The 27602-nt window shown below is 43.8% G+C and overlaps 1 protein-coding gene and 2 pseudogenes across 1 annotated transcript; all 3 read left to right on the top strand.

The window, feature by feature from the left end:
- LOC129856064 (mitochondrial import receptor subunit TOM5 homolog) overlaps positions 1–23643 on the top strand; it is a 64154-nt pseudogene extending 40511 nt beyond the window's left edge.
- LOC129856061 (mitochondrial import receptor subunit TOM5 homolog) lies at positions 3026–4983 on the top strand (annotated as a pseudogene).
- LOC129856179 (scavenger receptor cysteine-rich type 1 protein M130-like) lies at positions 15709–26806 on the top strand. Its single transcript, XM_055924280.1, has 6 exons — positions 15709–15721; positions 24290–24595; positions 24721–24996; positions 26006–26104; positions 26208–26296; positions 26424–26806. The coding sequence occupies exons 1-6, from the start codon at positions 15709–15711 to the stop codon at positions 26556–26558; spliced, it is 918 nt and encodes a 305-aa protein (XP_055780255.1). The 3' UTR covers positions 26559–26806.
- Positions 26807–27602: the final 796 nt, after the last annotated feature.

Genomic DNA, 27602 nt, shown 5'->3' with positions numbered 1-27602 from the left:
GCAGTTTGTACCTTGCAGAACACTGTACAAATATTCGAGGTTAAACTCTTATATTACTGTTCTGCTAGCAGCAGGATAATATGCTGGCAGCACAACATCAGATTATTTTCTTCTAAATAAGAGTCCCCCTGCAACGACAAGCTCAATTTTGAGAATAGCGATTATTTTACTGCTGTAGTGGAGTACAACACTTTTTCACAGCATTGCAATCACTTTTTAAACAAATAAATGGATAATTTTACATATTTTGATATTGTGTTATTTATACCAGAATTTCTTTTGAAAGTTTCCAAACTAAATATTGGTATGTTGAAAGCTGTTGTGTAGGTCAGTGGTGTAGTGCTGCCTGGAGAAGTGGGTACACAGTACTCTAATTTAGTAAAACATTTCCCAAACGGCCCAGAGAAGGAAAGGCACCCTGTGTGAAAAGCATGAGAAACAGTGATATACACTCTGAATGACCTAAAATTATGAATCCCATATTGGTCTTTCACAGTCAGGCCAACCCAAACTGTACTGTTCAGTAGGATAATAGTAGACCAACCCAAGCTGTACTGTTAAGTAGGATAATAGACCAACCCAAGCTGTACTGTTCAGTAGGATAATAGTAGACCAACCCAAGCTGTTCTGTTCAGTAGGATAATAGTAGACCAACCCAAGCTGTACTGTTCAGTAGGATAATAGACCAACCCAAGCTGTACTGTTCAGTAGGATAATAGTAGACCAACCCAAGCTGTACTTTTCAGTAGGATAATAGTAGACCAACCCAAGCTGTACTGTTCAGTAGGATAATAGTAGACCAACCCAAGCTGTACTGTTCAGGAGGATAATAGTAGACCAACCCAAGCTGTACTGTTCAGTAGGATAATAGTATTACTATTATTGAAACAGAGAAACTGAGACAGAAATTCACAGGTTTCAAAATTTATCAATTTTTTTTCAGGCTAATGTTCTCAAAGTCTGACTTTTTTTAAACAGAAAAACAATACAATTATATGTTCTAAGTACATAACAATGCTTAAACCACATCAGGAGACCACAATTGAGGTTTGGGAAAAATCTAAGAAATTTAGATTTTTGAGAGTAGTTCCCCTTTAATTCAAGTGTACAGACACCTAGCACTATTGTTGGATTAGCAGTGTTTCTGTAGTACAGGCACCTAGCACTATTGATGGATTAGCAGTGTTTCTGTAGTACAGGCACCTAGCACTATTGCTGGATTAGCAGTGTTTCTGTAGTACAGGCACCTAGCACTATTGTTGGATTAGTAGTGTTTCTGTAGTACAGGCACCTATCACTATTGGTTGGATTAGCAGTGTTTCTGTAGTACAGGCACCTAGCACTATTGTTGGATTAGCAGTGTTTCTGTAGTACAGGCACCTAGCACTATTGATGGATTAGCAGTGTTTATATAGTACAGGCACCTAGCACTATTGTTGGATTAGCAGTGTTTCTGTAGTACAGGCACCTAGCACTATTGTTGGATTAGCAGTGTTTGTAGTACAGGCACCTAGCACTATTGTTGGATTAGTAGTGTTTCTGTAGTACAGGCACCTAGCACTATTGGTGGATTAGCAGTGTTTCTGTAGTACAGGCACCTAGCACTATTGTTGGATTAGCAGTGTTTATGTAGTACAGGCACCTAGCACTATTGTTGGATTAGCAGTGTTTCTGTAGTACAGGCACCTAGCACTATTGGTGGATTAGCAGTGTTTCTGTAGTACAGGCACCTAGCACTATTGTTGGATTAGCAGTGTTTCTGTAGTACAGGCACCTAGCACTATTGGTGGATTAGCAGTGTTTCTGTAGTACAGGCACCTAGCACTATTGTTGGATTAGCAGTGTTTATGTAGTACAGGCACCTAGCACTATTGTTGGATTAGCAGTGTTTCTGTAGTACAGGCACCTAGCACTATTGGTGGATTAGCAGTGTTTCTGTAGTACAGGCACCTAGCACTATTGTTGGATTAGCAGTGTTTCTGTAGTACAGGCACCTAGCACTATTGTTGGATTAGCAGTGTTTCTGTAATACAGGCACCTGGTGTAACCAACTTCACATAGCCCCCCAGAAGAAAGGCACACGGACACCCACACTTCAGGTTGACTCAGTTTTTATCTGCAGTAAAATAAATCAAATAGTGATGACAGGCATTGACAGGACGGTCACAGCCACACGTTCACTGGTTAGGTCGGACACAAGATATCTTTATGATAATAGCAACAGTAGTGATACATGGTTAGGCAGGACACAAGATATCTGTTAGATAGGAGCAACGGTAGTGATACATGGTTAGGTAGGACACAATACATCTGTTAGATAGTAGCAACAGTAGTGACACATGGTTAGGTAGGACACAATATATCTGTTAGATAGGAGCAACAGTAACGTTATTGATACATACCCTCAAATGTAAATGTGAAGTGATATTAATCCATAAATACAGAGCACAAGTACAACCCTTTTAAATAAACCTTTAAAGGTAGTTAGAAAATAAACATTCACTTAATATTTCAATAAGTCACCTGCTAGTAAATCACCTGCTGGCAATAGCTGGCGTGACATTGTAGTGCAGAGACCAACGGTGCTAGTTAGCTCGTCATTAACACGGCTAGCTAAGACAGCAAAAACTTGGTTAACTTGCTGAAATAGGTCTTCAATTCATGAACGGAAAAATAAATATGTACATAGTCACATTCGCTATTGCCTTTAGGATATATGAACCAGTTTTCCAAAACCACTATTGTGTTATACAGTTTTAAACAGTTTTTATGTACAGAGGAAGAGGACTCGAACCTGCTCTCAGAATATCTCTCAGACTGAGGAGCGGGCAGACCAACTTCCCAAATAGGGGAGAAGCACTCAAAACTCACTAGTTGTTCTTTCAAAGAAAATAATACAAAAATGGTAAGTCCGAAGACCTCTCGTATTACCAACCTTACTACAATGGCAGCAAATATTTTTATGAATTCAGTAACACATAATGAAAGGAAACTTTATTTACATCACCCCTTTTCCTGAGGTGAATGGTTTCAACCACTACTCTCCCGGAACTGAGGCTTTGAGATCTACATTTTCACTTTGTTACTCCTTTGGTGAGCAAAACAGCTAATAACTTAGCTAAATACTGACATTATCCTCAATCGAGATATCTGTCCGTCGTTTCAGCTCCAACTGAACTTAAAGGTGCATTTCAGACACACATCTTCGTGGCCATTCAGGATGTAGTGTACTCAGACTGTCTAGCTCTAGCTAATAACACAGCATAGTAGGCTATTGGTTGACAGACAGCCGCTAATCAGATCACATCACCGCCAGATAATTAACTAAAGATGCTGAAAATGGAGGGACTCGGGCCGAAGATGGACCCGGAAGAGATGAAGAGGAAGATGTGGTGTCTTCGGTCAATAACTTTCTCCTCCATGTCGCCCTGCTCCGAGTCAGTAAGTATTGGACCAGAAGCTAGTCGGGTTTCCCTATGATGTCAACTGTGTAGCCTGGCAGGTCCCAGATCTGTTTGTGTTTTTGCCCAGAGTCATGTATTCATGTCTAAATACATGGCTCTGCTTTGGTCTATTCCATTGATATTGTCAAACTGAACATTACATAGAACACGTGAGTCATTTAGCAGACGCTCTTATCCAGAGAGACTTACAGTAGTGAGTGGATACATTTTCATACGTTGCATTGGCAGGACAATTCCATTAGTTGTTGGGAGGAGAGCAGAAACAGCCTAACACCTACGCTGATACTGTGTAACCTGTCTGCAGTCAACCAGCCATCCAGACTGAAGTGAAGGCCTTATTACAGAATGAAAACACCTTCTCTTTCGTCGGCATGGCAACCTGTAAACATGTCAGTGGTGTCACAATGTTGCACAACAGCAGCAGAACATTGGATGGAGGGTCATTGTATCATTACACAGTGTCCCTGTCAATTCTACTGTATTGGTACATGTGGTATTACAACACATTAGAAGATCTGTAGACGGCAGCATTGAAACAATTTCCAACACATAGTCAACTAACAACCTACTCTGTTTCAGTGCTGGTTAAATATCCCACTGATTTTATTCTGCTGTTAGAGGCCATCAGTAGAGACAGTCAGGAAAATAGTCTTTATAGCTAGTTTGTTTCTGTCAAACCATGGGAAGTGTGTCTATGTAGGTAAGTACATATACAATTAGGATTTTACTTTAAGGTCAAATGTACTGTAACTGTCTAGTTGTGAAGAGAACCTAACTGTGTTGTTTATTGACCTCCTCCCCTCTCCATTCTAGCACCATACGTTCTGTTGTTTACTGATCTCCTCTCCATTCTAGCACCATACGTTCTGTTGTTTACTGATCTCCTCTCCATTCTAGCACCATACGTTCTGTTGTTTACTGATCTCCTCTCCATTCTAGCACCATACGTTCTGTTGTTTACTGATCTCCTCTCCATTCTAGCACCATACGTTCTGTTGTTTACTGATCTCCTCTCCATTCTAGCACCATACGTTCTGTTGTTTACTGATCTCCTCTCCATTCTAGCACCATACGTTCTGTTGTTTACTGATCTCCTCTCTATTCTAGCACCATACGTTCTGTTGTTTACTGATCTCCTCTCCATTCTAGCACCATACGTTCTGTTGTTTACTGATCTCCTCTCCATTCTAGCACCATACGTTCTGTTGTTTACTGATCTCCTCTCCATTCTAGCACCATATGTTCTGTTGTTTACTGATCTCCTCTCCATTCTAGCACCATACGTTCTGTTGTTTACTGATCTCCTCTCCATTCTAGCACCATACGTTCTGTTGTTTACTGATCTCCTCTCCATTCTAGCACCATATATTCTGTTGTTTACTGATCTCCTCTCCATTCTAGCACCATACGGTCTTCAGAAGCTGGACAGCATATGAATAGAATCCATCTTCTCTCACCCTCTCCCCTCAAGACCTACATCACACAAGATGCTTCAGAACAACAACAACAACAAGCTGGTGAAGTTGCTACCCAACAGGAACAACCATGACAACAATGACAACAACAAGCTGGTGAAGTTGCTACCCAACAGGAACAACCATGACAACAACAACAACAAGCTGATGAAGTTGCTACCCAACAGGAACAACCATGACAACAACAAGCTGGTGAAGTTGCTACCCAACAGGAACAACCCTGACAACAACAACAAGCTGGTGAAGTTGCTACCCAACAGGAACAACCATGACAACAACAACAAGCTGGTGAAGTTGCTACCCAACAGGAACAACCATGACAACAACAACAAGCTGGTGAAGTTGCTACCCAACAGGAACAACCATGACAACAACAACAAGCTGGTGAAGTTGCTACCCAACAGGAACAACCATGACAACAACAACAAGCTGGTGAAGTTGCTACCCAACAGGAACAACCATGACAACAACAACAACAAGCTGATGAAGTTGCTTCCCAACAGGAACAACCATGACAACAATGACAACAACAAGCTGGTGAAGTTGCTACCCAACAGGAACAACCATGACGACAACAACAAGCTGGTGAAGTTGCTACCCAACAGGAACAACCATGACAACAACAACAACAAGCTGGTGAAGTTGCTACCCAACAGGAACAGCCATGACAACAACAACAACAAGCTGATGAAGTTGCTACCCAACAGGAACAACCATGACAACAACAACAACAAGCTGATGAAGTTGCTACCCAACAGGAACAACCATGACAACAACAACAAGCTGGTGAAGTTGCTACCCAACAGGAACAACCATGACAACAACAACAAGCTGGTGAAGTTGCTACACAACAGGAACAACCATGACAACAACAACAAGCTGGTGAAGTTGCTACCCAACAGGAACAACCATGACAATAACAACAACAAGCTGGTGAAGTTGCTACCCAACAGGAACAACCATGACAACAACAACAAGCTGGTGAAGTTGCTACCCAACAGTAACAACCATGACGACAACAACAAGCTGGTGAAGTTGCTACCCAACAGGAACAACCAATATGTTTAAGTTATATAGTCTACCAAGTGTTAATGTCACCACCATGGATGTTTAAGTTATATAGTCTACCAAGTGTTAATGTCACCACCATGGATGTTTAAGTTATATAGTCTACCAAGTGTTAATGTCTCCACCATGGATGTTTAAGTTATATAGTCTACCAAGTGTTAATGTCACCACCATGATTGTTTAACACTTGGTAGACTATATAACTTAATGTCACCACCATGGATGTTTAAGTTATATATTCTACCAAGTGTTAATGTCACCACCATGGATGTTTAAGTTATATATTCTACCAAGTGTTAATGTCACCACCATGGATGTTTAAGTTATATAGTCTACCAAGTGTTAATGTCACCACCATGGATGTTTAAGTTATATAGTCTACCAAGTGTTAATGTCACCACCATGGATGTTTAAGTTATATATTCTACCAAGTGTTAATGTCACCACCATGATTGTTTAAGTTATATAGTCTACCAAGTGTTAATGTCACCACCATGGATGTTTAAGTTATATATTCTACCAAGTGTTAATGTCACCACCATGATTGTTTAAGTTATATAGTCTACCAAGTGTTAATGTCACCACCATGGATGTTTAAGTTATATAGTCTACCAAGTGTTAATGTCACCACCATGATTGTTTAAGTTATATAGTCTACCAAGTGTTAATGTCACCACCATGGATGTTTAAGTTATATAGTCTACCAAGTGTTAATGTCACCACCATGGATGTTTAAGTTATATAGTCTACCAAGTGTTAATGTCACCACCATGGATGTTTAAGTTACAGTGGGGCAAAAAAGTATTTAGTCAGCCACCGATTGTGCAAGTTCTCCCACTTAAAAAGATGAGAGAGGCCTGTAATTTTCATCATAGGTACACTTCAACTATGACAGAAAAAATGAGATTTTTTTCCTCAGAAAATCACATTGTAGGATTTTTAATGAATTTATTTGCAAATTATGGTGGAAAATAAGTATTTGGTCAATAACAAAAGTTTATCTCAATACTTTGTTATATACCCTTTGTTGGCAATGACAGAGGTCAAACGTTTTCTGTAAGTCTTCACAAGGTTTTCACACACTGTTGCTGGTATTTTGGCCCATTTCTCCATGCAGATCTCCTCTAGAACAGTGATGTTTTGGGGCTGTTGCTGGGCAACACGGACTTTCAACTCCCTCCAAAGATTTTCTATGGGGTTGAGATCTGGAGACAGGCTAGGCCACTCCAGGACCTTGAAATGCTTCTTACGAAGCCACTCCGTTGCCCGGGCGGTGTGTTTGGGATCATTGTCATGCTGAAAGACCCAGCCACGTTTCATCTTCAATGCCCTTGCTGATGGAAGGAGGTTTTCACTCAAAATCTCACGATACATGGCCCCATTCATTCTGTCCTTTACACGGATCAGTCGTCCTGGTCCCTTTGCAGAAAAACAGCCCCAAAGCATGATGTTTCCACCCCCATGCTTCACAGTAGGTATGGTGTTCTTTGGATGCAAATCAGCATTCTTTGTCTTCCAAACACGACGAGTTGAGTTTTTACCAAAAAGTTATATTTTGGTTTCATCTGACCATATGACATTCTCCTAATCTTCTTCTGGATCATCCAAATGCTCTCTAGCAAACTTCAGACGGGCCTGGACATGTACTGTCTTAAGCAGGGGGACACGTCTGGCACTGCAGGTTTTGAGTCCCTGGCGGCGTAGTGTGTTACTGATGGTAGGCTTTGTTACTTTGGTCCCAGCTCTCTGCAGGTCATTCACTAGGTCTCCCCGTGTGGTTCTGGGATTTTTGCTCACCGTTCTTGTGATCATTTTGATCCCACGGGGTGAGATCTTGCGTGGAGCACCAGATCGAGGGAGATTATCAGTGGTCTTGTATGTCTTCCATTTCCTAATAATTGCTCCCACAGTTGATTTCTTCAAACCAAGCTGCTTACCTATTGCAGATTCAGTCTTCCCAGCCTGGTGCAGGTCTACAATTTTGTTTCTGGTGTCCTTTGATAGCTCTTTGGTCTTGGCCATAGTGGAGTTTGGAGTGTGACTGTTTGAGGTTGTGGACAGGTGTCTTTTGTACTGATAACAAGTTCAAACAGGTGCCATTAATACAGGTAACGAGTGGAGGACAGAGGAGCCTCTTAAAGAAGAAGTTACAGGTCTTTGAGAACCAGAAATCTTGCTTGTTTGTAGGTGACCAAATACTTATTTTCCACCATAATTTTCAAATAAATTCATAAAAAATCCTACAATGTGATTTTCTGGATTTTTTTTCTTCTCATTTTGTCTGTCATAGTTGAAGTGTACCTATGATGAAAATTACAGGCCTCTCTCATCTTTTTAAGTGGGAGAACTTGCACAATTGGTGGCTGACTAAATACTTTTTTGCCCCACTGTATATAGTCTACCAAGTGTTAATGTCACCACCATGGATGTTTAAGTTATTTAGTCTACCAAGTGTTAATGTCACCACCATGGATGTTTAAGTTATTTAGTCTACCAAGTGTTAATGTCACCACCATGGATGTTTAAGTTATATAGTCTACCAAGTGTTAATTTCTATTCTACTGTGATTCTTGTGAGTTGATGTGATGTTCTGATGATTTCTAACAGATACACCTTGATGTTGTTTTGTTCTTTTCTTATTCTACTTGAATAAACTCAAGACTTGAATGTAGTTTGTAGTCATTTACTTCCATATAGGGTCGTTGTTTACAGACACAGCTGTAGGCTGACCTGACCCCAACCCCAACCCTGACCCCAACAATGACCCCAACCTGACCCCAAGCCTGACCCCAACAATGAACCTGACATGCAGCATCATATCTGTCAAAGAGGGGGGAGGCGGGAGGAAGAGAGCAACTGGAGGAGGAGCGAGAGCAAGAAAGTTCTTACTCACAGGCAGACTGGGTTGGTAGAAGGAGACAGGGGAGGAGGGAGAGAGAGACAAACATTTAAACCAACTGAATATCATTTTTATCACTGACTTCTCACCAGTGATGTCATCATAACCAGTAACCTGTTCCTCTCTTGGCCCAGCCCAGCCTGACCCTGACATATAGCATCAGGCCTGTTGAGTTGACTTGGGTAATAGACCTCTAGCTTCTACACCACATCCCCCCTTCTCCTGCTCTAACATGAGACCTCATCAGTACTCATTTTGGGTGCTGGTACTGTTTATATTGAGGTGCTGGAACATTAAGCCAATATTCTATAAGAGGTGAACTCAAGCAGTAGAAAGTTAGAGCTGATATTATAGCACACACTACAGTTGAAGTCTGAAGTTTACATACACCTTAGCCAAATACATTTAAACTCAGTTTTTCACAATTCCTGACATATAACCACTTTATTTTAAGAATGTGAAATGTCAGAATAATAGGAGAGTGATTTATTTCATATTTTATTTATTTCATCACATTCCCAGTGGGTCAGAAGTTTACATACATTCAATTAGTATTTGGTAGCATTGCCTTTAAATTGTTTAAAACCTGTGTAGGACAGGGGTTCCGCTAGCGGGAGCCTAGTGGTTAGAGCGTTGGACTAGTAATCGAAAGATTGCAAGTTCAAATCCCTGAGCTGACAAGGTACACATCTGTTGTTCTGCTCCTGAACAAGGCAGTTAACCCACTGTTCCTAGGCCGTCACTGAAAATAAGAATTTGTTCTTAACTGACTTACCTAGTTGAATAAATAAAAAATATATCCACATAATTTTCCCCCCTCATGATGCCATCTATTTTGTGAAATGCAACAGTCCCTCCTGCAGCAAAGCACCCCCACAATATGATGCTGCCAACCCCGTGTTTCACGGTTGGGATGGTGTTCTTCGGCTTGCAAGCCTCCCCCTTTTCCTCCAAACATCACGATGGTCATTATGGCCAAACAGTTCTAGTTTTGTTTCATCAGACCAGAGGACATTTCTCCAAAAAGTACGATCTTTGTCCCCATGTGCAGTTGCAAACTGTCTGGCTTTTTAATGGCGGTTTTGGAGCAGTGGCTTCTTCCTTGCTGAACGGCCTTTCAGGTTATGTCGATATAGGACTCATTTTACTGTGGATATAGATACTTTTGTACCTGTTTCCTCCAGCATCTTCACAAGGTCATTTGCTGCTGTTCTGGGATTGATTTTCACTTTTCGCACCAAAGTACGTTCATCTCTAGGAGACAAAATGCGTCTCCTACCTGAGCGGTATGACGGCTGCGTGGTCCCATGGTGTTTATACTTGCGTACTATTGTTTGTACAGATGAACGTGGTACCTTCAGGCGTTTGGAAATTGCTCCCAAGGATGAACCAGACTTGTGGAGGTCTACATTTTATTTTCTGAGGACTTGGCTGATTTCTTTTGATTTTCCCGTGATGTCAAGCAAAGAAGCACTGCGTTTGAAGGTAGGCCTTGAAATACATCCACAGGTACACCTCCAATTGACTCAAATGATGTCAATTAGCCTATCAGAAGCTTCTAAAGCCATAACATCATTTTCTGGAATTTCCCAAGCTGTTTAAATGCACAGTCAACTTAGTGTATGTAATCTTCTGACCCACTGGAACTGTGATACAATGAATTGTAAGTGAAATAATCTGTCTGTAAACAATTGTTGGAAATATTACCAGTGTCATGCACAAAGTAGATGTCCTTACCTACTTGCCAAAACTGTAGTTTGTTAACAAGAAATGTGTGGAGAGGTTGAAAAATGTGTTTTAATGACTTCAACCTAAGTGTATGTAAACTTCCAACTTCAACTGTATGTGTAACTTTGCTGCTCTGTCAGCAGTTTCCTGTGGGGTTTTTCAGACAGATCAGTTTCCTCTACTTAGCTGAGTTCAACCACTGATCTGAGAAAAGGTTTTCACACCATTGAAATAAGGAAGTAATGAGAGACAAGTCATATAGCCTCGCAGTATTTTCCATTCTTCAGTCCTCTCTACATGACAGTAGACTGTATATGTCAGTGGAGCCCCAGTTAGAGACAGATATGATACCTGCAGTGGTACTGATGACCCTGTTGTGGAGCACAGGTAGGAGGCTGTTATATTGATATACACTTGTGACAGTTACTGAGATATGTTTTGATATTGTAAGATATATTACCATTTGCAGGGCTAGTAAAATAACATGCAACTGGAAGCAGACAGTAAAAATGTGTCTCAAAGCAGGACAATGATGTGATCACCTGTAAATGTACTTTACTGTAGCCTAACTGTCCATCTGGGGACAGGCACTAATGTCAGTTAAGTTGTGATGGTGTCATGCATCTGACTGTTGTATATTCAGTGTGTCAATGATTGATTGTGTAGTGTCTTAGCTCTTATTACTTATTTATCTAATAAGAAAGACTCTGAATACAATAAATGGAACTGGAGCTTCACATTTTACTGGAATCAGTTAGAGCCAGAATAACATCGAACAACACTGCGCATGACCAAGGGCGCTCCATTCTTAAAGGGGACATCAGTAATTAACAGAACATAACATTCCCTCTCTTATACAATCAGAGTTACTTTTACCAAACCACAACTGAAACACTTCCCAGAACTTGTTGTAGTTATTTTGCATCTTTTAATTTGAACTTGAACAGTTAGTTTTTGTTTGTTTGTTTATAAGTCCAGTCTGTCTGGTGGACGGTGCCTTCGTTCTGGGTAGCGCCTAGGATTGTCTGGAGGCTCCTGAACATCCTCAGTGTGTGCTTGCTCCCTTATAGCTTCTGCTATAGCAGCACCTTCATCAACACGTTCCCTTCTTTCAGCCTGGGGTCTCTTTACTGCTCCACCGTCCTCTACAGTTCCCTGTGTGTCATTCTCAGGAACTCTCTGTGCCTGTTCTTTCTCGATTGTTGTGCTGTTTTCCGTGGAATGCATTTGGTTAATGTGACGCCGCCACATTATGTCTGGGCTCACTTGAACCTGGTAAGTTCTGGGTCCCGTTTGTGTATGTACGGTCCCTCTTGTCCATTTCCCTCCTCTTCTGTAGTCTCGCACCATCACTTCCTGTCCTGTTTGGAGATGGCGCTCCCGGCCACCGGAGAGCATCTTGGCTTGTTTGTTCAGCACTTCATTACGCCTGTTAGGCTTCATGAGGTCCAGCCGTGTGCGGAGAGGCCTCCCGAACATCAGTGCGGCTGGGCTTTCATTTGTCGTGGCATGTGGGGTGTTTCGGTAGGAGAGCAGGAACTTGGCCAGTTTTGTTTGCAAAGTCCCTTCATCTCGTTTTGCTGCCCGGAGTCCTTGCTTTAGGGTTTGCACAAAGCGTTCTGCCAGCCCATTGGTGGCAGGGTGGTACGGAGCTGAGGTTGAGTGTTTGATTCCATTTACTGACATGAATCTTGTAAACTCGTCACTTACAAAAGCTTGCGCGTTGTCACTTACTAGCTGCAGCGGCAATCCGAAGCGTGCAAACGTTGTTCTGAGACACTCTATCGTCTGAGCTGAGGTGGAGGAGTCAGTGCAAAACACCTCTGGCCATTTGGAATGGGCATCAACTATAACCAGAAACATGTGCTTTTCAAAGGGACCAGCGTAGTCCACATGAATTCTCTGCCATGGCTCTGTGGGCCATTCCCAAGGGTGGACTGGAACAGGAGCAGGCATGTGAAGGGTTTCCAAACATCCGCTACAGTTCTTTGCCATATTTTCTATCTGTTGATCCAGACCTGGCCACCAGAAGTGGCTCCTTGCGAGCAGCTTCATTTTGACAATTCCAACATGACCTTCATGTAGTTGCTGCAAAACCTGATGTTGGCATTTCTGGGGTATCATGACTCTCATTCCCCACATCAAACATCCTTGGTACGTTGTAATTTCGTTTCTCCGCTGGAAATACGGAGTCAGCTCCTTTCTGCCAGTAGCTGGCCATCCTGACATGGTGTAGGTGTACACTTTTGACAAGGTCACATCTTTCCTTGTCTCCTGTTTGATCACTGTGCTTGTGACCGGTAGTGCCTCGAGCTGAGCGGTATGGAAAATGTCCACTGCATCCACACTCCTTTGTCTTTCTCTTCTACACGGCAGTCTGGATAATCCATCTGCATTTGTGTGGAGGGACGACGGCTTAAACTCAATGTCATACATATGACTGGCGAGGAACAAGGCGTATCGCTGTAACCTGGCTGCTGTCATTGCCGGAATGCCTTTCTTTGGACTGAAAATGGAAAGCAACGGCTGGTGATCCGTAACCAGTGTGAAACGCTTGCCATATAGGTATGCATGGAATTTCTTGACGCCCCACACTAGCGCCAGTGCTTCTTTGTCGATTTGTGAGTAGTTTTTCTCTGCATCATTCAATGTTCGTGATGCAAATGCAATTGGCCTCTCTGACCCATCTTTCAGTGTGTGTGAAAGGACGGCCCCTAAGCCATAAGGGGACGCATCACAAGCCAACTTCACTGGCAGTTCAGGGTCGTAATGCATCAGGACCTGTTCAGATGTGATGAGCCGTTTTGCCTCCAGAAATGCATTTTCACACTGTTCTGTCCACCGCCATGTCCTATTCTTTTCCAGGAGCTGATTTAGAGGCTGGAGTACTGCTGAAAGGTTTGGGAGGAATCTTCTGTAGTAATTGATCAGTCCCGCAAAAGATCTCACTTCTGTGATATTTTGTGGTCGTGGTGCCTGTACCACTGCCTCGATTTTGTCCTGTGTTTTGTGCAATCCATTGCGGTCAATTTCATGTCCACAGAAGACAATCTTGTCTTTGAAGAACTCACACTTCTGTAAGTTTGCCTGTAGACCATATTCTTTCAGTCTTTTCAGGACCTCTTCCAGGTTAGCCAGGTGTTCTTTGTCGGTGCGTCCTGTTATGATCATGTCATCCAGGATACACTGGGTTCCTGGGATTCCTTGCAAAATCTGGTCAATAGTTCGTTGCCAAATGGCTGGGGCCGATGCAATGCCAAAAACCAGGCGGTTATACCTGTATAGACCTTTGTGTGTGTTTATTGTCAGGTACTGTTTGGAGCTCTCTTCAACCGGTAGCTGCAGGTAAGCCTGTTTCAGATCGATTTTACTGAAGTGTTTCCCACCAGCTAGTGCAGCAAAGATGTCCTCCAGACGTGGCAAGGGGTATAGGTCCACATGCAACATTGAATTCACAGTTACCTTGAAGTCCCCACACATTCTAACAGACCCGTCTTTCTTCACAATAGGAACTATGGGTGTGGCCCATTCGCTTCTGTCCACTTTCGTCAGGATCCCTGTATCCTGCAAGCGATCGATTTCCGCTTCCACCTTTGGTCTCAGGGAGTATGGAACAGATCTGGCTTTGCAGAATTTTGGGGTTGCGTCATCTCTCAGTACAAGTTTTGCTGTGAAGCCTTTTACTGTTCCCATCTGATCACTGAAAACTGTGCTGTATTTCTTCAGCAAGTGTTCCAGTGTTTGGTCTGTGTCTTTCTCTTTGGACTGGAACGTGTGGAGCATTTTCAAATCACACCTGTTCAGCTTTATTTTTGAAAGCCATTCCCTGCCAAATAATGGGGGGCCAGTTCCAGGCACCACATACAGCTGTAACTGCTGTGTTTGCTCCCCATACCTCACTCTGACCTGCAACACCCCCATTGGGCTCAATCTCTCTCCTGAGTAGGTCTTCAGCAACACATTTGTGTTCTTCAGCTTGATAGCCTTGAAGTGCTCATTGTAGACAGTAGTGGAAATTATAGACACTGCAGATCCTGTGTCCAGCTCCATTTTGAGGGGTTTGCCTTCGATATCTGGTGTCACCCATATTATGCTACTGCTGGGAGAAGTCACTGTGTTTAACTCCATTGTACCAATTACTCGTTCATCTGAATCACTGCCACTGTTCTCTGCTAGTGCATTCACAGACCCTTTCATTTTCTCAGTTTTCCTGTTGTGACTGAATTTTGCTCTGCATGCTCTTTGAATGTGCCCCCTTCTACTGCATTTGTGACAAATTTCGTCTTTGAAACGGCAGTCCTCTGCTCTGTGACCATCTCTGTCACACCTGTTGCATTTATCGGCCACACGGGGGCGCTGTCGGCTGCGCGAAAACTTGTGCAGGGAAGCTTGTGATAGGTCAGTATTTCTTTTACTTTGCAACTCAAATGCATCTTTCGTCGCGATTTCCATAGTCACAGCAATTTCAACAGCCTTTGCAAACGTGAGATCTGATTCTGTGAGCAAACGTTTTTGAATGTGTTCATGTTTCAGTCCACAAACAAATCTATCCCTTAATGTGTCATTTAGGTTCTCTCCTACTGGCAATGTTCAGACAGTTTCTTCAACTCTGCTACATATGTACTAACACCCTCCCCCTCATTCTGATCTCTCTTGTGGAAACGAAAATGTTCCGCGATGAGGAGTGGTTTAGGTGATAGGTGATTTTGCAATATCTCCACAATCTCTGTGAATGTTTTATTTGAGGGCTTCAGAGGGGCAGTCAGATCTCTTAGCAAACTGTACGTTTTGGGGCCAATTAAACTCAACAACGCTGGTACTCTCTTGTTATCAGCAATGTCGTTTGCAATGAAGTACTGTTCCAGTCGTTCAATGTAAGTTGCCCAGTTTTCTTGCGTGTCATCAAACACATCTATTTTCCCGATGCTAGCCATTCTCTTTACCTCAGGCTCCACGGGTCTTTGATCTGCCGCCTCGTTCTCGTTAGCTCTCCCCTCGTCGTCACTGCTTGCTAGCTGTTGTGCTACAGGGTCAAAATCTTCCTCTCTTCCTACGAGTTCCATCTGCATTCGTGATGCACACTGCAGGTAATCATCCTCGTCGCCATTGTAGTGTCTTAGCTCTTATTACTTATTTATCTAATAAGAAAGACTCTGAATACAATAAATGGAACTGGAGCTTCACATTTTACTGGAATCAGTTAGAGCCAGAATAACATCGAACAACACTGCGCATGACCAAGGGTGCTCCATTCTTAAAGGGGACATCAGTAATTAACAGAACATAACAGATTGTATCTGTCTCTATGTAAATGAATGAGAGTATATTTTATGTATCTGTTTAATATTGGTCTTATGTTAGAGCAGGAGAAGGGGGGAGTGTTGACGCCAGAGGTCTGTGACCTGAGTCAAGCTCAACAGGCCTGATGCTACATGTCAGGAAGAGAGAGAGAACGAGAGAGAGGAAAGAGGGGGTGGGGAAGGCAGAGGAGAGAGAGAGGAGGGGACTAGGTTGCTAGATCGAATCCCTGAGCTGACAAGGTAAAAATCTGTTGTTCTGCCCATGAATAAGGTAGTTAACCCACTGTTCCTAGTCCGTCAATGTAAATATGAATTTGTTCTTAACTGACTTGCCTAGTTAAATAAAACAATAGGACTACATCATCATCCTCTGTCTGCATCCTAATCCCTACCTGTAGTCTACCTACCTCTGGTATAATGCATTTCCACCTCTCACTCCATCAGTGTTGCTCTGTCTGCATCCTAATCCCTACCTGTAGTCTACCTACCTCTGGTATAATGCATTTCCACCTCTCACTCCATCAGTGTTGCTCTGTCTGCATCCTAATCCCTACCTGTAGTCTACCTACCTCTGGTATAATGCATTTCCACCTCTCACTCCATCAGTGTTGCTTGTCCATCTTCCTGAATTAAAAGATGAACAGATCACCAGTGATGTCATCACAACCAGTAACCTTTTCCACTCTTCCACTCTTGGTCCGACTCAGCTTGACCCTGACCTTTGATATAAATTATTTTTAAAAACAGACGAAAGCAAATGTATTAAATTAGATCCACCACATGTTTCAATCAGACCACAATAGGCCCTGTTCCTAAGAACAATAACGTAACCTGCCTAAATTAATACCGACCCGTAGCACTCACGTCTGTAGCCATGAAGTGCTTTGAAAGGCTGGTCATGGCTCACATCAACACCATTATCCCAGAAACCCTAGACCCACTCCAATTTCCATACCGTCCCAACAGATCCACAGATGATGTAATCTCTATTGAACTCCACACTGTCCTTTCCCACCTGGACAAAAGGAACACCTATGTGAGAATGCTATTCATTGACTACAGCTCAGCGTTCAACACCATAGTGCCCTCAAAGCTCATCACTAAGCTAAGGACCCTGGGACTAAACACCTCCCTCTGCAACTGGATCCTGGACTTCCTGACGGGCCGCCACCAGGGGGTAAGGTTAGGTAACAACACATCCGCCACGCTGATCCTCAACACTGTGTGCTCAGTCCCCTCCTGTACTCCCTGTTCACTCATGACTGCACGCCGAGGCATGACTCCAACACCATTAAGTTTGCCGATGACACAACAGTGGTAGGCCTGATCACTGACAACAGTGCGACAGCCTATAGGGAGGAGGTCAGAGACCTGGCCGTGTGGTGCCAGGACAACAATCTCTCCCTCAACGTGATCAAGACAAAGGAGATGATTGTGGACTACAGGAAAAGGAGGACCGAGCACGCCCCCATTCTCATCAACGGGGCTGTAGTGGAGCAGGTTGAGAGCTTCAACTTCCTTGGTGTCCACATCACCAACATCCTAACATGGTCCAAACACACCAAGACAGTCGTGAAGAAGGCACGACAAAAGGAGACTGAAAAGATTTGGCATGGGTCCTCAGATCCTCAAAAGGTTCTACAGCTGCACCATCGAGAGCATCCTGACGGGTTGCATCACTGCCTGGTATGGCAACTGATCGACCTCTGACTGCATGACGCTATAGAGGGTAGTGCGTACGGCCCTGTACATCACTGGGTCAAGCTTCCTGCCATCCAGGACCTCTATACCAGGCGGTGTCAGAGGAAGGCCATAAAAATGGTCAAAGACTCCAGCCACCCTAGTCATAGACTGTTTTCTCTTCTACCGCACGGCAAGCGGTACCGGAGCACCAAGTCTAGGTCCAAGAGGCTTCTAGACATCTTCTACACCCAAGCCATAAGACTCCTGAACATCTAATCAAATGGCTACCCAGACTATTTGCATTGTCCCCCCCCCTTCGCCTACGCTGCTGCTACTCTCTGTTATTATCTATGTATAGTCACTTTAATAACTCTACCTACATGTACATATTACCTCAATAACCTTGACACCGGTGACCCGCACATTGACTCTGCACCGGTACCCCGGTACCACGAGGGCCCTCTCAACCAGCTGGCTACACTAGGGCCCTCTCAACCAGCTGGTTCCACTATGGCCCTCTCAACCAGCTGGTTCCACTAGGGCCATCTCAACAGGATGGCTACACTATGGCACTCTCAACCAGCTGGCTACACTGGGGCCCTCTCAACCAGCTGGCTCCACTATGGCCCTATCAACCAGCTGGCTCCACTATGGCCCTCTCAACCAGCTGGCTACACTAGTGCCATCTCAACCAGCTGGCTACACTAGTGCCCTCTCAACCAGCTGGTTACACTAGTGCCCTCTCAGCCACCTGTCTCCACTAGTGCCCTCTCAGCCACCTGTCTCCACTAGGGCCCTCTCAGCCACCTGTCTCCACTGGTGCCCTCTCAGCCACCTGTCTCCACTAGGGCCCTCTCAGCCAGCCGGCTCCACTAGGGCCCTCTCAACCAGCTGTCTCCACTAGGGCCCTCTCAGCCACCTGTCTCCACTAGGGCCCTCTCAACCAGCTGTCTCCACTAGGCCCCTCTCAGTCAGCTGGTGTGTGTAGGAGAGCGTGAGCTGTGTGTACAATAAGTAGAAGTACAAATGTCAATGGAAATGAACTAAAGTGATAAATCTAGTCCTAGGTTTTATTTACTGTGGTGTTTGTTCTCCACTGTTTACCCTGTTCTCATCACAACAGGTCATACATTCTGCTGACATGATCGCACACTGTGGTATTTCACCTGACAGATACAGGAGCTTGTCAATATTATATTTGTTTTCAAATTATTTTGGGGTCCTTGTAATCTGAGGGAAATATGTGTCTCTTATATCGTTGTACATTTGGCAGGAGGTTAGAAAGTACAGCTCAGTTTCCACCTCATTTTGTGGCAGTGGGCACATAGCCAGTCTTCTACTTATTGTACACACAGCTCACACTCTCCTACACACACCAGCTGACTGAGAGGGCCCTAGTGGAGGGGCACATAGCCAGTCTTCTCTCTGCCTGTTTCAATCCTTTCTCAATAGCAAGGCTCACTTCATTTGTATATTGTACATTTTTTCCTCAGTTTTCAATCAGACAGTCTGTCACCATGTAATGTCTGTTTAGGGCCAAATAGTTTTGGGATTTTTATATTTTGTGGGAAAAAGATCAGGAAACTCGTATTAATATTTTACATGTATTTCACCCCTTATTGTTTGGAACTAAACTATCTCCATATATACTTCCATAAATGTGTTAAACTGGTACCAGGAGACCTTCAGACGAGTCTTGTAAAGCTTGTGGGCGTCCTATATCAAACCAACCTGTACGTGTTCCTGAGAGACTCACCTTTCCATAGTGGGGTCATGATGGTGTGTCCTAGATCAAACCAACCTGTACGTGTTCCTGAGAGACTCACCTTTCCATAGTGGGGTCATGTTAGTGTGTCCTAGATCAATACAACCTGTATGAGTTCCTGAGAGACTCACCTTTCCAAAGTGGGGTCATGTTAGTGTGTCCTAGATCAAACCAACCTGTACGTGTTCCTGAGAGACTCACCTTTCCATAGTGGGGTCATGTTAGTGTGTCCTAGATCAAACCAACCTGTATGTGTTCCTGAGAGACTCACCTTTCCATAGTGGGGTCATGTTAGTGTGTCCTAGATCAAACCAACCTGTATGTGTTCCTGAGAGACTCACCTTTCCATAGTGGGGTCATGTTAGTGTGTCCTAGATCAAACCAACCTGTATGTGTTCCTGAGAGACTCACCTTTCCATAGTGGGGTCATGTTAGTGTGTCCTAGATCAATACAACCTGTATGTGTTCCTGAGAGACTCACCTTTCCATAGTGGGGTCATGTTAGTGTGTCCTAGATCAATACAACCTGTATGTGTTCCTGAGAGACTCACCTTTCCATAGTGGGGTCATGTTAGTGTGTCCTAGATCAATACAACCTGTACGTGTTCCTGAGAGACTCACCTTTCCATAGTGGGGTCATGTTAGTGTGTCCTAGATCAATACAACCTGTATGTGTTCCTGAGAGACTCACCTTTCCATAGTGGGGTCATGTTAGTGTGTAGTCCAAACGGTTCTGACACTACAGACAGAAGTTGTCAGATGGACTGTACGACTTCAGACGATGCTTATGGGGTCGTAGAGCAGAACGGAGAACATCATCGTGTTCCTGAGTCTCATCTTTCCACAGTTTAAAGGCCAAACTGATCGGATGTTACAGATTTCCACACGGCCGCAGAAGCGGTAGGCTAAGGGTTAAATTGTAAATGAAAAGAGCATCAAACATGGATTGTGTGTGTGGGGTACAGAGATGTGGTAGTCATATAATAATCATGCTGTGGTCTACATTTAGTTCATCATCAAGCAGACCTGATCATTAGAGATGGTGGGAGAGCCTGTTAGGCTGTTTAAAATGGAACAATATCATTTATATACTGTAGCATGAGACTAATACCTCTATATACATTTTAACAGGATCTGAGTGACGTTTTCTAAATTGTTTTATAATAAATATATATAATACATTTTCACAGAGACATCATGGTGTGTACATCAATTTAAATCCCAACTTGTAATGAAAGTATAAATAATAAAAATCAACAATGTATTGGACAGGCCTATGAGGTCTAAAGGTCTGTCTTTCCAAGACATTCTGTTCATCTGCAAGCAGACCTGATGATTCTAGATGGTGGGAGAGCCTGTTATTTAAAATGGAAGAATATAACTTACTGTAGCCTATATAATGTAACAATGCCAATAATCCCTTCATATATACTGTAGTTGAGGTCTGTCTTTCCAAGATATTCTGTTGTAATGAAAGTTGTATTGAAATGTAATGTGTTTTTTAGTGTTTATTCTGTTGCATTAAAAAAGTCACTGTTGCCTATTAGATCAATATCAGTGTGAACACGTCTGATTGGATTAGATCCATGTTGAGGTGAGACATGTCTGGTTGGACTAGATCCATGTTGAGGTGAGACACGTCTGATTGGACTAGATCCATGTTGAGGTGAGACATGTCTGATTGGACTAGATCCATGTTGAGGTGAGACACGTCTGATTGGATTAGATCCATGTTGAGGTGAGACATGTCTGATTGGACTAGATCCATGTTGAGGTGAGACACGTCTGATTGGACTAGATCCATTTTGAGGTGAGACACGTCTGATTGGACTAGATCCATGTTGAGGTGAGACACGTCTGATTGGACTAGATACATGTTGAGGTGAGACACGTCTGATTGGACTAGATCCATGTTGATGTGAGACACGTCTGATTGGAATAGATCCATGTTGATGTGAGACACGTCTGATTGGACTAGATCCATGTTGAGGTGAGACACATCTGATTGGACTGTTGAGAGGGGGGGTAAAGACAAGAGGGTGAGAAGAGGAGATGAGGAGGGGGGAAGAGGAGAAGAGATGGGGGAGAAGAGGAGAAGAGAGGGGGAGAGGAGGAGAATAGTAGAGGGGGGAGGGAAGAGAGGTGGAGAAGAGGAGAAGAGAGGGAGAGAAGGGTAGAGGTGGAGGAGAGGGGGTAGAAGAGGGAGAAAATGAGAAGAGAGGGGGTAGAGAGGGGAGAGGAGAAGTGAGAGGAGGAGAGGAGTGGACAGGGGGAGAAGGGGAGAGGAGTGGAGGGAGAATGAGAGGGGGAAGAGAGGGGCAGAAATGGGGAAGGGGAGGATAGGAGAGGGTTGGAAAAGATGAGTGGGGGAGAAGAGGGGCAAAAGAGGAGAAGAGAGGGGGGGGGTAGAGAGGGGGGAGAATAGGAGAGCGGGGAGGGGGGAGGGGGAGAAGAGTAGATGAGATGGGGAGAAGATTAGAAGATGGGGGAGAAGAGGGGAGGGGAGAAAAGAAGAGAGGGAGAAGAGGAGATGAGGGAGGAGATGATGGGGGAGACTGGGGAAGAGAGAAGAGGAGAGGAGAGGGAGGAAAGAGGAGAAGAGATGAGGAGAAGAAGGGTAGAGGTGGAGAAGAGAGCGGGAGAAGAGAAGAGAAGAGAGGGGGAAAGAGGAGAAGAGATGGGGAGAAGAAGGGTAGAGGTGGAGAAGAGGAGAAGAGAGGGGGATGAGAGGAGAGGGGGAGAAGAGTAGAGGGGGGGAGAGAGGAGTGGAGGGAGAATGAGAGGGGGAGAAGAGGTGAACAGAGTGTCAAAAGAGAGAGGGGCGGAAGGGGAGAAGAGGAGAGTTGAGGGTTGGAGAAGATGAGAGGGAGAGAAGAGAAGACTAGATGAGATGGGGGAGAAGAGGAGAGGTGCAGAAGAGGAGAGGGGAGAAGGGGGGAGAAGATTAGAAAGAGGTGAGGAAGAGAAGGGAGAGGGGAGAAGAGAAGATGGGGAGAAGAGGAGAGGAGAGGAGAAGAGAGGGGGGAAAGAGGAGAAGAGATGAGGAGAAGAAGGGTAGAGGTGGAGAAGAGAGGGGGAGAAGAGAAGAGGAGAGGGGGAGAAGAGGAGAGGGGGGAGGGGAAGAGAGGGGGAGCTGGGAGAGGGGGAGGAGTGTAGAGAAGGGAGAGAGGAGAGGAGAAGATGGGGGAGAAGAGATGGGGGAAAGAGGAGAAGAGATGGGGGAAAGAGGAGAAGAGAGGGGGAGAAGAGGAGAAGAGGAGAATAGAGGGGGAGAAGAGGAGAAGAGATGGGGAGAAGAGGGGGGAAAGAGGAGAAGAGAAGAGGAGAAGAGAGGAGGGGGAGAAGAGGAGAGTGGGAGAAGAGTAGAGGGGGGAGAGGAGGGTATAGAAGAGAGGGGGAGAAGAGAAGAGAAGAGGAGGGGGAAAGAGAAGAGAGGGGGAGGAGAGGAATATGAGAGGTGGAGAGGAGAGGAGAGGAGAGGAGTTGGTGGATTATGAAATTTGACCATCTGACTTGGAAAGGTGGTATCATATGATGTTGCGATGTTGAAAGTCACTGAGCTCTTCATTAAGACCATTCTACTGACAATGTTTGTCTATGGAGATTGCATGGCTGAGTGCTTGATTTTATACATCTGTCAGGAAGGGGTGTGGCTGAAATAGAGTCCACTAATTTGAAGGGTGTCCACATACTTTTGTATATATAGTGTATGTACACATGGGTGTTGTTGCACCATACCAACGATAAGCCTGTCTTCCCATCACATCATGAAAGGTCATGTTGATGTTCATTTAACCTCTGTTTCTCTCTCTTCCTCTGACTCCTCCCTTTCTCCTCTGTCTCTCTCTTCCTCTGACTCCTCCCTTTCTCCTTTGTTTCTCTCTATCTCTCTGTCTCTTTCTTTCTTCTCAGATCTCCAGGCTCAAAGCGTCAGTCCACCAGGTAGGTAAGGTATAAATCTACAGTGATTATAGCAGTTCAATATTAGTCAACTTTATTATCCCACATGGAGAAATTCATGTGTCCATACAAACCATTCTAAACCCAAATAACAAGTAGTGTTTTATGTAACTACTAATACTTGTCAACCACAAAACATTACTCCTGTTAGAATAACAGAATCACTGTCATCATGTGTCCTCACCACTGTGTTTTCCTCTCTGCTGTTTACAGCTGAACTCTCAGTCAGACTGGTGAATGGGACCACTTCCTGTTCTGGGACAGTGGAAGTCTTCTACAGAGGAGAGTGGTTGGGTCTATGTACTGGGTGGTGGAGCATGAGTATAGAGACTAAGGTTGTGTGTAGAGAGCTGAACTGTGGGAATCCTGTAGCTGAATCTAGAGAACGTATGATTGAAGAGGGAAGAAGAGGAGTCAGACTAAGTTGTGATGGAAATGAGTCTTCTATTAGACAGTGTGACATCATAGAAGAACCTGGTTACTGTGATGGTGGATATTATCATCATGTGACCTGTTCAGGTAAGAGACTGGTAATATTGAGAGATTTATTTGTACATTATACAATATTACCATGTATCATGTTTTATGTGTTTTTATTTCATTTAAATAGAGGGAGAGATGTCAGATGTATTTAAACATTATATTTGTGTTTGTCATATTGGTTTATGGGAGATGTTCATGGGCAGATCATTGTAGTTCAGATGGTACTGAAGTGAAGCTGCCTGATGGATGTCCAGCTGTTTATTTTCTATAAAGTGAAGTGAACTTATTCCTGTCTCCTGCCTGCATTATTCCCAACCCGATCCTGAGTGACTAAGAACCCATTTCTACCTCTTACAGTATCAAACAAAGCAAACTACAGTCTTTTATCCAACATATTTGTGTTTAGTCCTTGACAGTGTCATCAACAAAACTGATTGAATGTTCAACCAACTCTTTTTCTCCAGAGTCTGTGCGGCTTGTGGATGGAGCTGGTCTCTGCTCTGGGAGAGTGGAGGTGAAGTCCAATCAGTCCTGGGCCTCAGTGTGTGAAGCTGACTTTGACCGGCAGGATGCAGAGGTAGTCTGTGGGGAGCTTGGCTGTGGGGCTCCTGCAGCTCTACAGGGGGGGCTCTATGGAGGAGGTGAGGGTCAGACCTGGGATAAAGAGTTCCAGTGTAAAGGCAAAGAGTCCCTTCTCCTGGACTGTGACACCTCAGACAGAAAACACAACACCTGCCTACCGGGTAATGCTGTTGGACTCACCTGCTCAGGTAAGAAACAGTTTATCACTCAATCAACATTGTTTCTCACCTGGAGTGAAGAATATGAGAGACAATATAGGTGTGTTTTAGTGAGAAAATAGTAAGATTACTGTCTCTCTCTTTTCTTTTGTCAGAGCCTGATGATGTGAGGCTGGTGGGAGGAGGCAGTCGCTGTGCTGGTGGAGTGGAGTGGTACGACCAGGGAGAGTGGAGGACTGTGGGAACTCTCTCTGACGTGAAGGATGTAGCTGCAGTAGTGTGTAGACAGCTGGGTTGTGGTTTCACTGTTTCAGTACTTCCTGGAAACACCACTAGATGGTTTAGAGTTTACTGTTCTGGGTCTGAGTCTTCACTGAGGGAGTGTAGAAGAAGATATAATATCTCTCCTGGATTCACAGTGATCTGCTCAGGTAATAACAATACACACTATGTGGCCAAAAATAAGTGGACTTTAGTGGATTCGGCTTCAGCCACACCTGTTGCTGACAGGTGTATAAAATCAAGCACACAGCCATGCAATCTCCATAGACAAGCACAGTCAGTAAAATGTTCTCACTGACGATATCAGTGACTTTCAACGTGGCACGTCTAGGAGCAACAACGGCTCAGCCGTGAAGTGGTCGACAACACAAGCTGACAGAACGGACCGCCGGGTATTGAACCACGTAGAGCGTAAAAATAATCCTCTGTTGTAAAACTCACTGCTGAGTTCCACATACTTTTGTCCATGTATTATATCTCCTTCCTGGACATATTATCATTATATTCAACTGATTTCCTTCATTCATACAACTTTCTCTGCACCTCTCATGATGACTGTTTAGCTTGTCAGTCTGCTTTGCAAAATAGATCACTCAGTCAAGTAGGAATCAAATACAACTTAAATATCCCAGAATGCTTTTGTATTTGAGTGTTATCTCAGTGAACGTCTCTACTCACTACCACTGTCACATGTCATGTTATTGTCATATCTAAATGAGGAAAGTAGTTGAGGAGCTACGTTTTCTTTTTCTCTCCTCTTGTTCCAGATGTCCTGCTTAAGCCTGATATCAACATATGTTGTCTCAGTGACTGTAGGCCCACTACTCATGTTGCCCTGTGAGGGAGGGTGGCTGGCACTGTTACATGCTGATGTTATTGTCATATCTATAGGAAACTAGTTGAAGAGGTTTTTCTTCTTCTCTTTTATTGTTACAGATCTCCTGGTCCAGCCTGATATCTCCCTGACTGACTCAATGGGAGGGGTCTCCAGGGGCCACCAGGGGCCCGAGATGTTCAGGGGCTACAGCTTCACCATCACCTGCTCCACTCAGCCACAGTACCCAGGAGGCTCCTTCCTCCTCACGTTCACCGGCTCCAACAGAACCCAGACCCAGCCAGCTGTCAATCACTCTGCTGCCTTCCTCTTCCCTGCTGCAGATGACTCCCACCAAGGGACCTACAGATGTGTTTATGACAATTATGTTTTCTCTCATAACTTCTCCTCTGAGAGCGAGCTCCTCTCCCTCAGCATCACAGGTAACTGAACATGAACCAGACTTATAACTTTGTCATTGACAGATTTCCCACAGATCTATGTGATGATGATCAGTCCCCTCATCAAATGTGTTTCTGTTTGCAGCCTCTCCTCTGCCAGCCTTCATCATCAGACACGTTGTAGTGCTGCTGCTCCTACTGACAGCCATCACCACCTCCTACCTGTACTACAAGGTAAAGACATTTACTCAGACGTTACAAGTCATTTAAACTAGAGGGAGAGGGGGAGGAGGAGAGGGAGGGAGAGAGAATGGAGATACTAGAGAGTAAATGTCTGACTGTTGATGCTGTGTCTCTCTAGCCCACCAGGAGGCAGAAGAGAGTGAACAGGGTGAGCAGCATGGATCTTGATGTCAATGCCATGGAGATGGTCTCTCTGAGCTCCAGAGCTGAAGCTGGACCGGGAGAGGAGAGCGCAGCCCAGGGGACGGAGTAGGAGTAGAATGAAGCTGACCCTACATGCTGATCTTAGGTCAGTTTTGTGTTTTAAATCGATGGTCAGCAGTGGACTGGTGTTTAAAATGTGGTGACAAACCTGAAGTGGTTCTAATTTTAACAAGTTCAGAATTAGTTTATCTTTCTAGAACCTTGGAAGAAATCTAAAAGGAGTGACTGCAACCACCATTATTCCTTTTAGTTTGGTTTTTACCACCAGAGAAACATGGGGTTTTAGTAACATGGGGTTCTGGGTAACATGGGGTTATGATAACATGGGGTTTGGGTAACATGGGGTTCTGGGTAACATGGGGTTTTGGTAACATGGGGTTTGGGTAACATGGGGTTTTAGTAACATGGGGTTCGAGGTAACATGGGGTTTGGATAACATGGGGTTTGAGGTAACATGGGGTTTGGGTAACATGGGGTTTGGGGTAGCATGGGGTTGAGTAACAGGGGGTTTTGGGTAACAGGGGGTTTGGGGTAACATGGGGTTCTGGGTAACATGGGGTTTTGGGTAACATTGGGGTTTTGGGTAACATGGGGTTTGGGTAACATGGGGTTTTATTTTTTAGTAGCTACATTTCGTCTGTTTTGAGTTCCAGAATGTTTTTGTCTTTATGTCTTTATCCCTCATGATGTTATTGATTATAAATGTTATGATGTTCATTATGATGTAGATTATTGTTATGATGGTGTTAGTAGTATATAGATAATGATGTTATTGATTATAAATGTTATGATGTTCATTATGATGTAGATTATTGTTATGATGTTGTTAGTAGTATATAGATAATGATGTTATTGATTATAAATGTTCTTAAATGTTCTTATATTGATTATTGATTATGATGTCGATTATTGTGATGATGTTGTTAGTAGTATATAGATAATGATGTTATTGATTATAAATGTTATGATATTGATTATGATGTAGATTATTGTTATGATGTTGTTAGTAGTATATAGATAATGATGTTATTGATTATACATGTTATGATATTGATTATTGAGTAGATTATTGTTATGATGTTTCTCTCTAAAC

The sequence above is a fragment of the Salvelinus fontinalis genome, chromosome 5 (genome assembly GCF_029448725.1).
Source record: "Salvelinus fontinalis isolate EN_2023a chromosome 5, ASM2944872v1, whole genome shotgun sequence".
Taxonomy (NCBI): domain Eukaryota; kingdom Metazoa; phylum Chordata; class Actinopteri; order Salmoniformes; family Salmonidae; genus Salvelinus; species Salvelinus fontinalis.
The sequence above is the reverse complement of the archived record's forward strand: the minus strand, read 5'-3'. Positions and strand labels throughout refer to the sequence as shown.

Coding starts and splice junctions, on each gene's coding strand:
- LOC129856179 (XM_055924280.1), top strand. Junction 24,596..24,720: donor TGTTGGACTCACCTGCTCAG/GTAAGAAACAGT, acceptor TTCTTTTGTCAG/AGCCTGATGATGTGAGGCTG. Junction 26,105..26,207: donor CCTCTCCCTCAGCATCACAG/GTAACTGAACAT, acceptor TTCTGTTTGCAG/CCTCTCCTCTGCCAGCCTTC.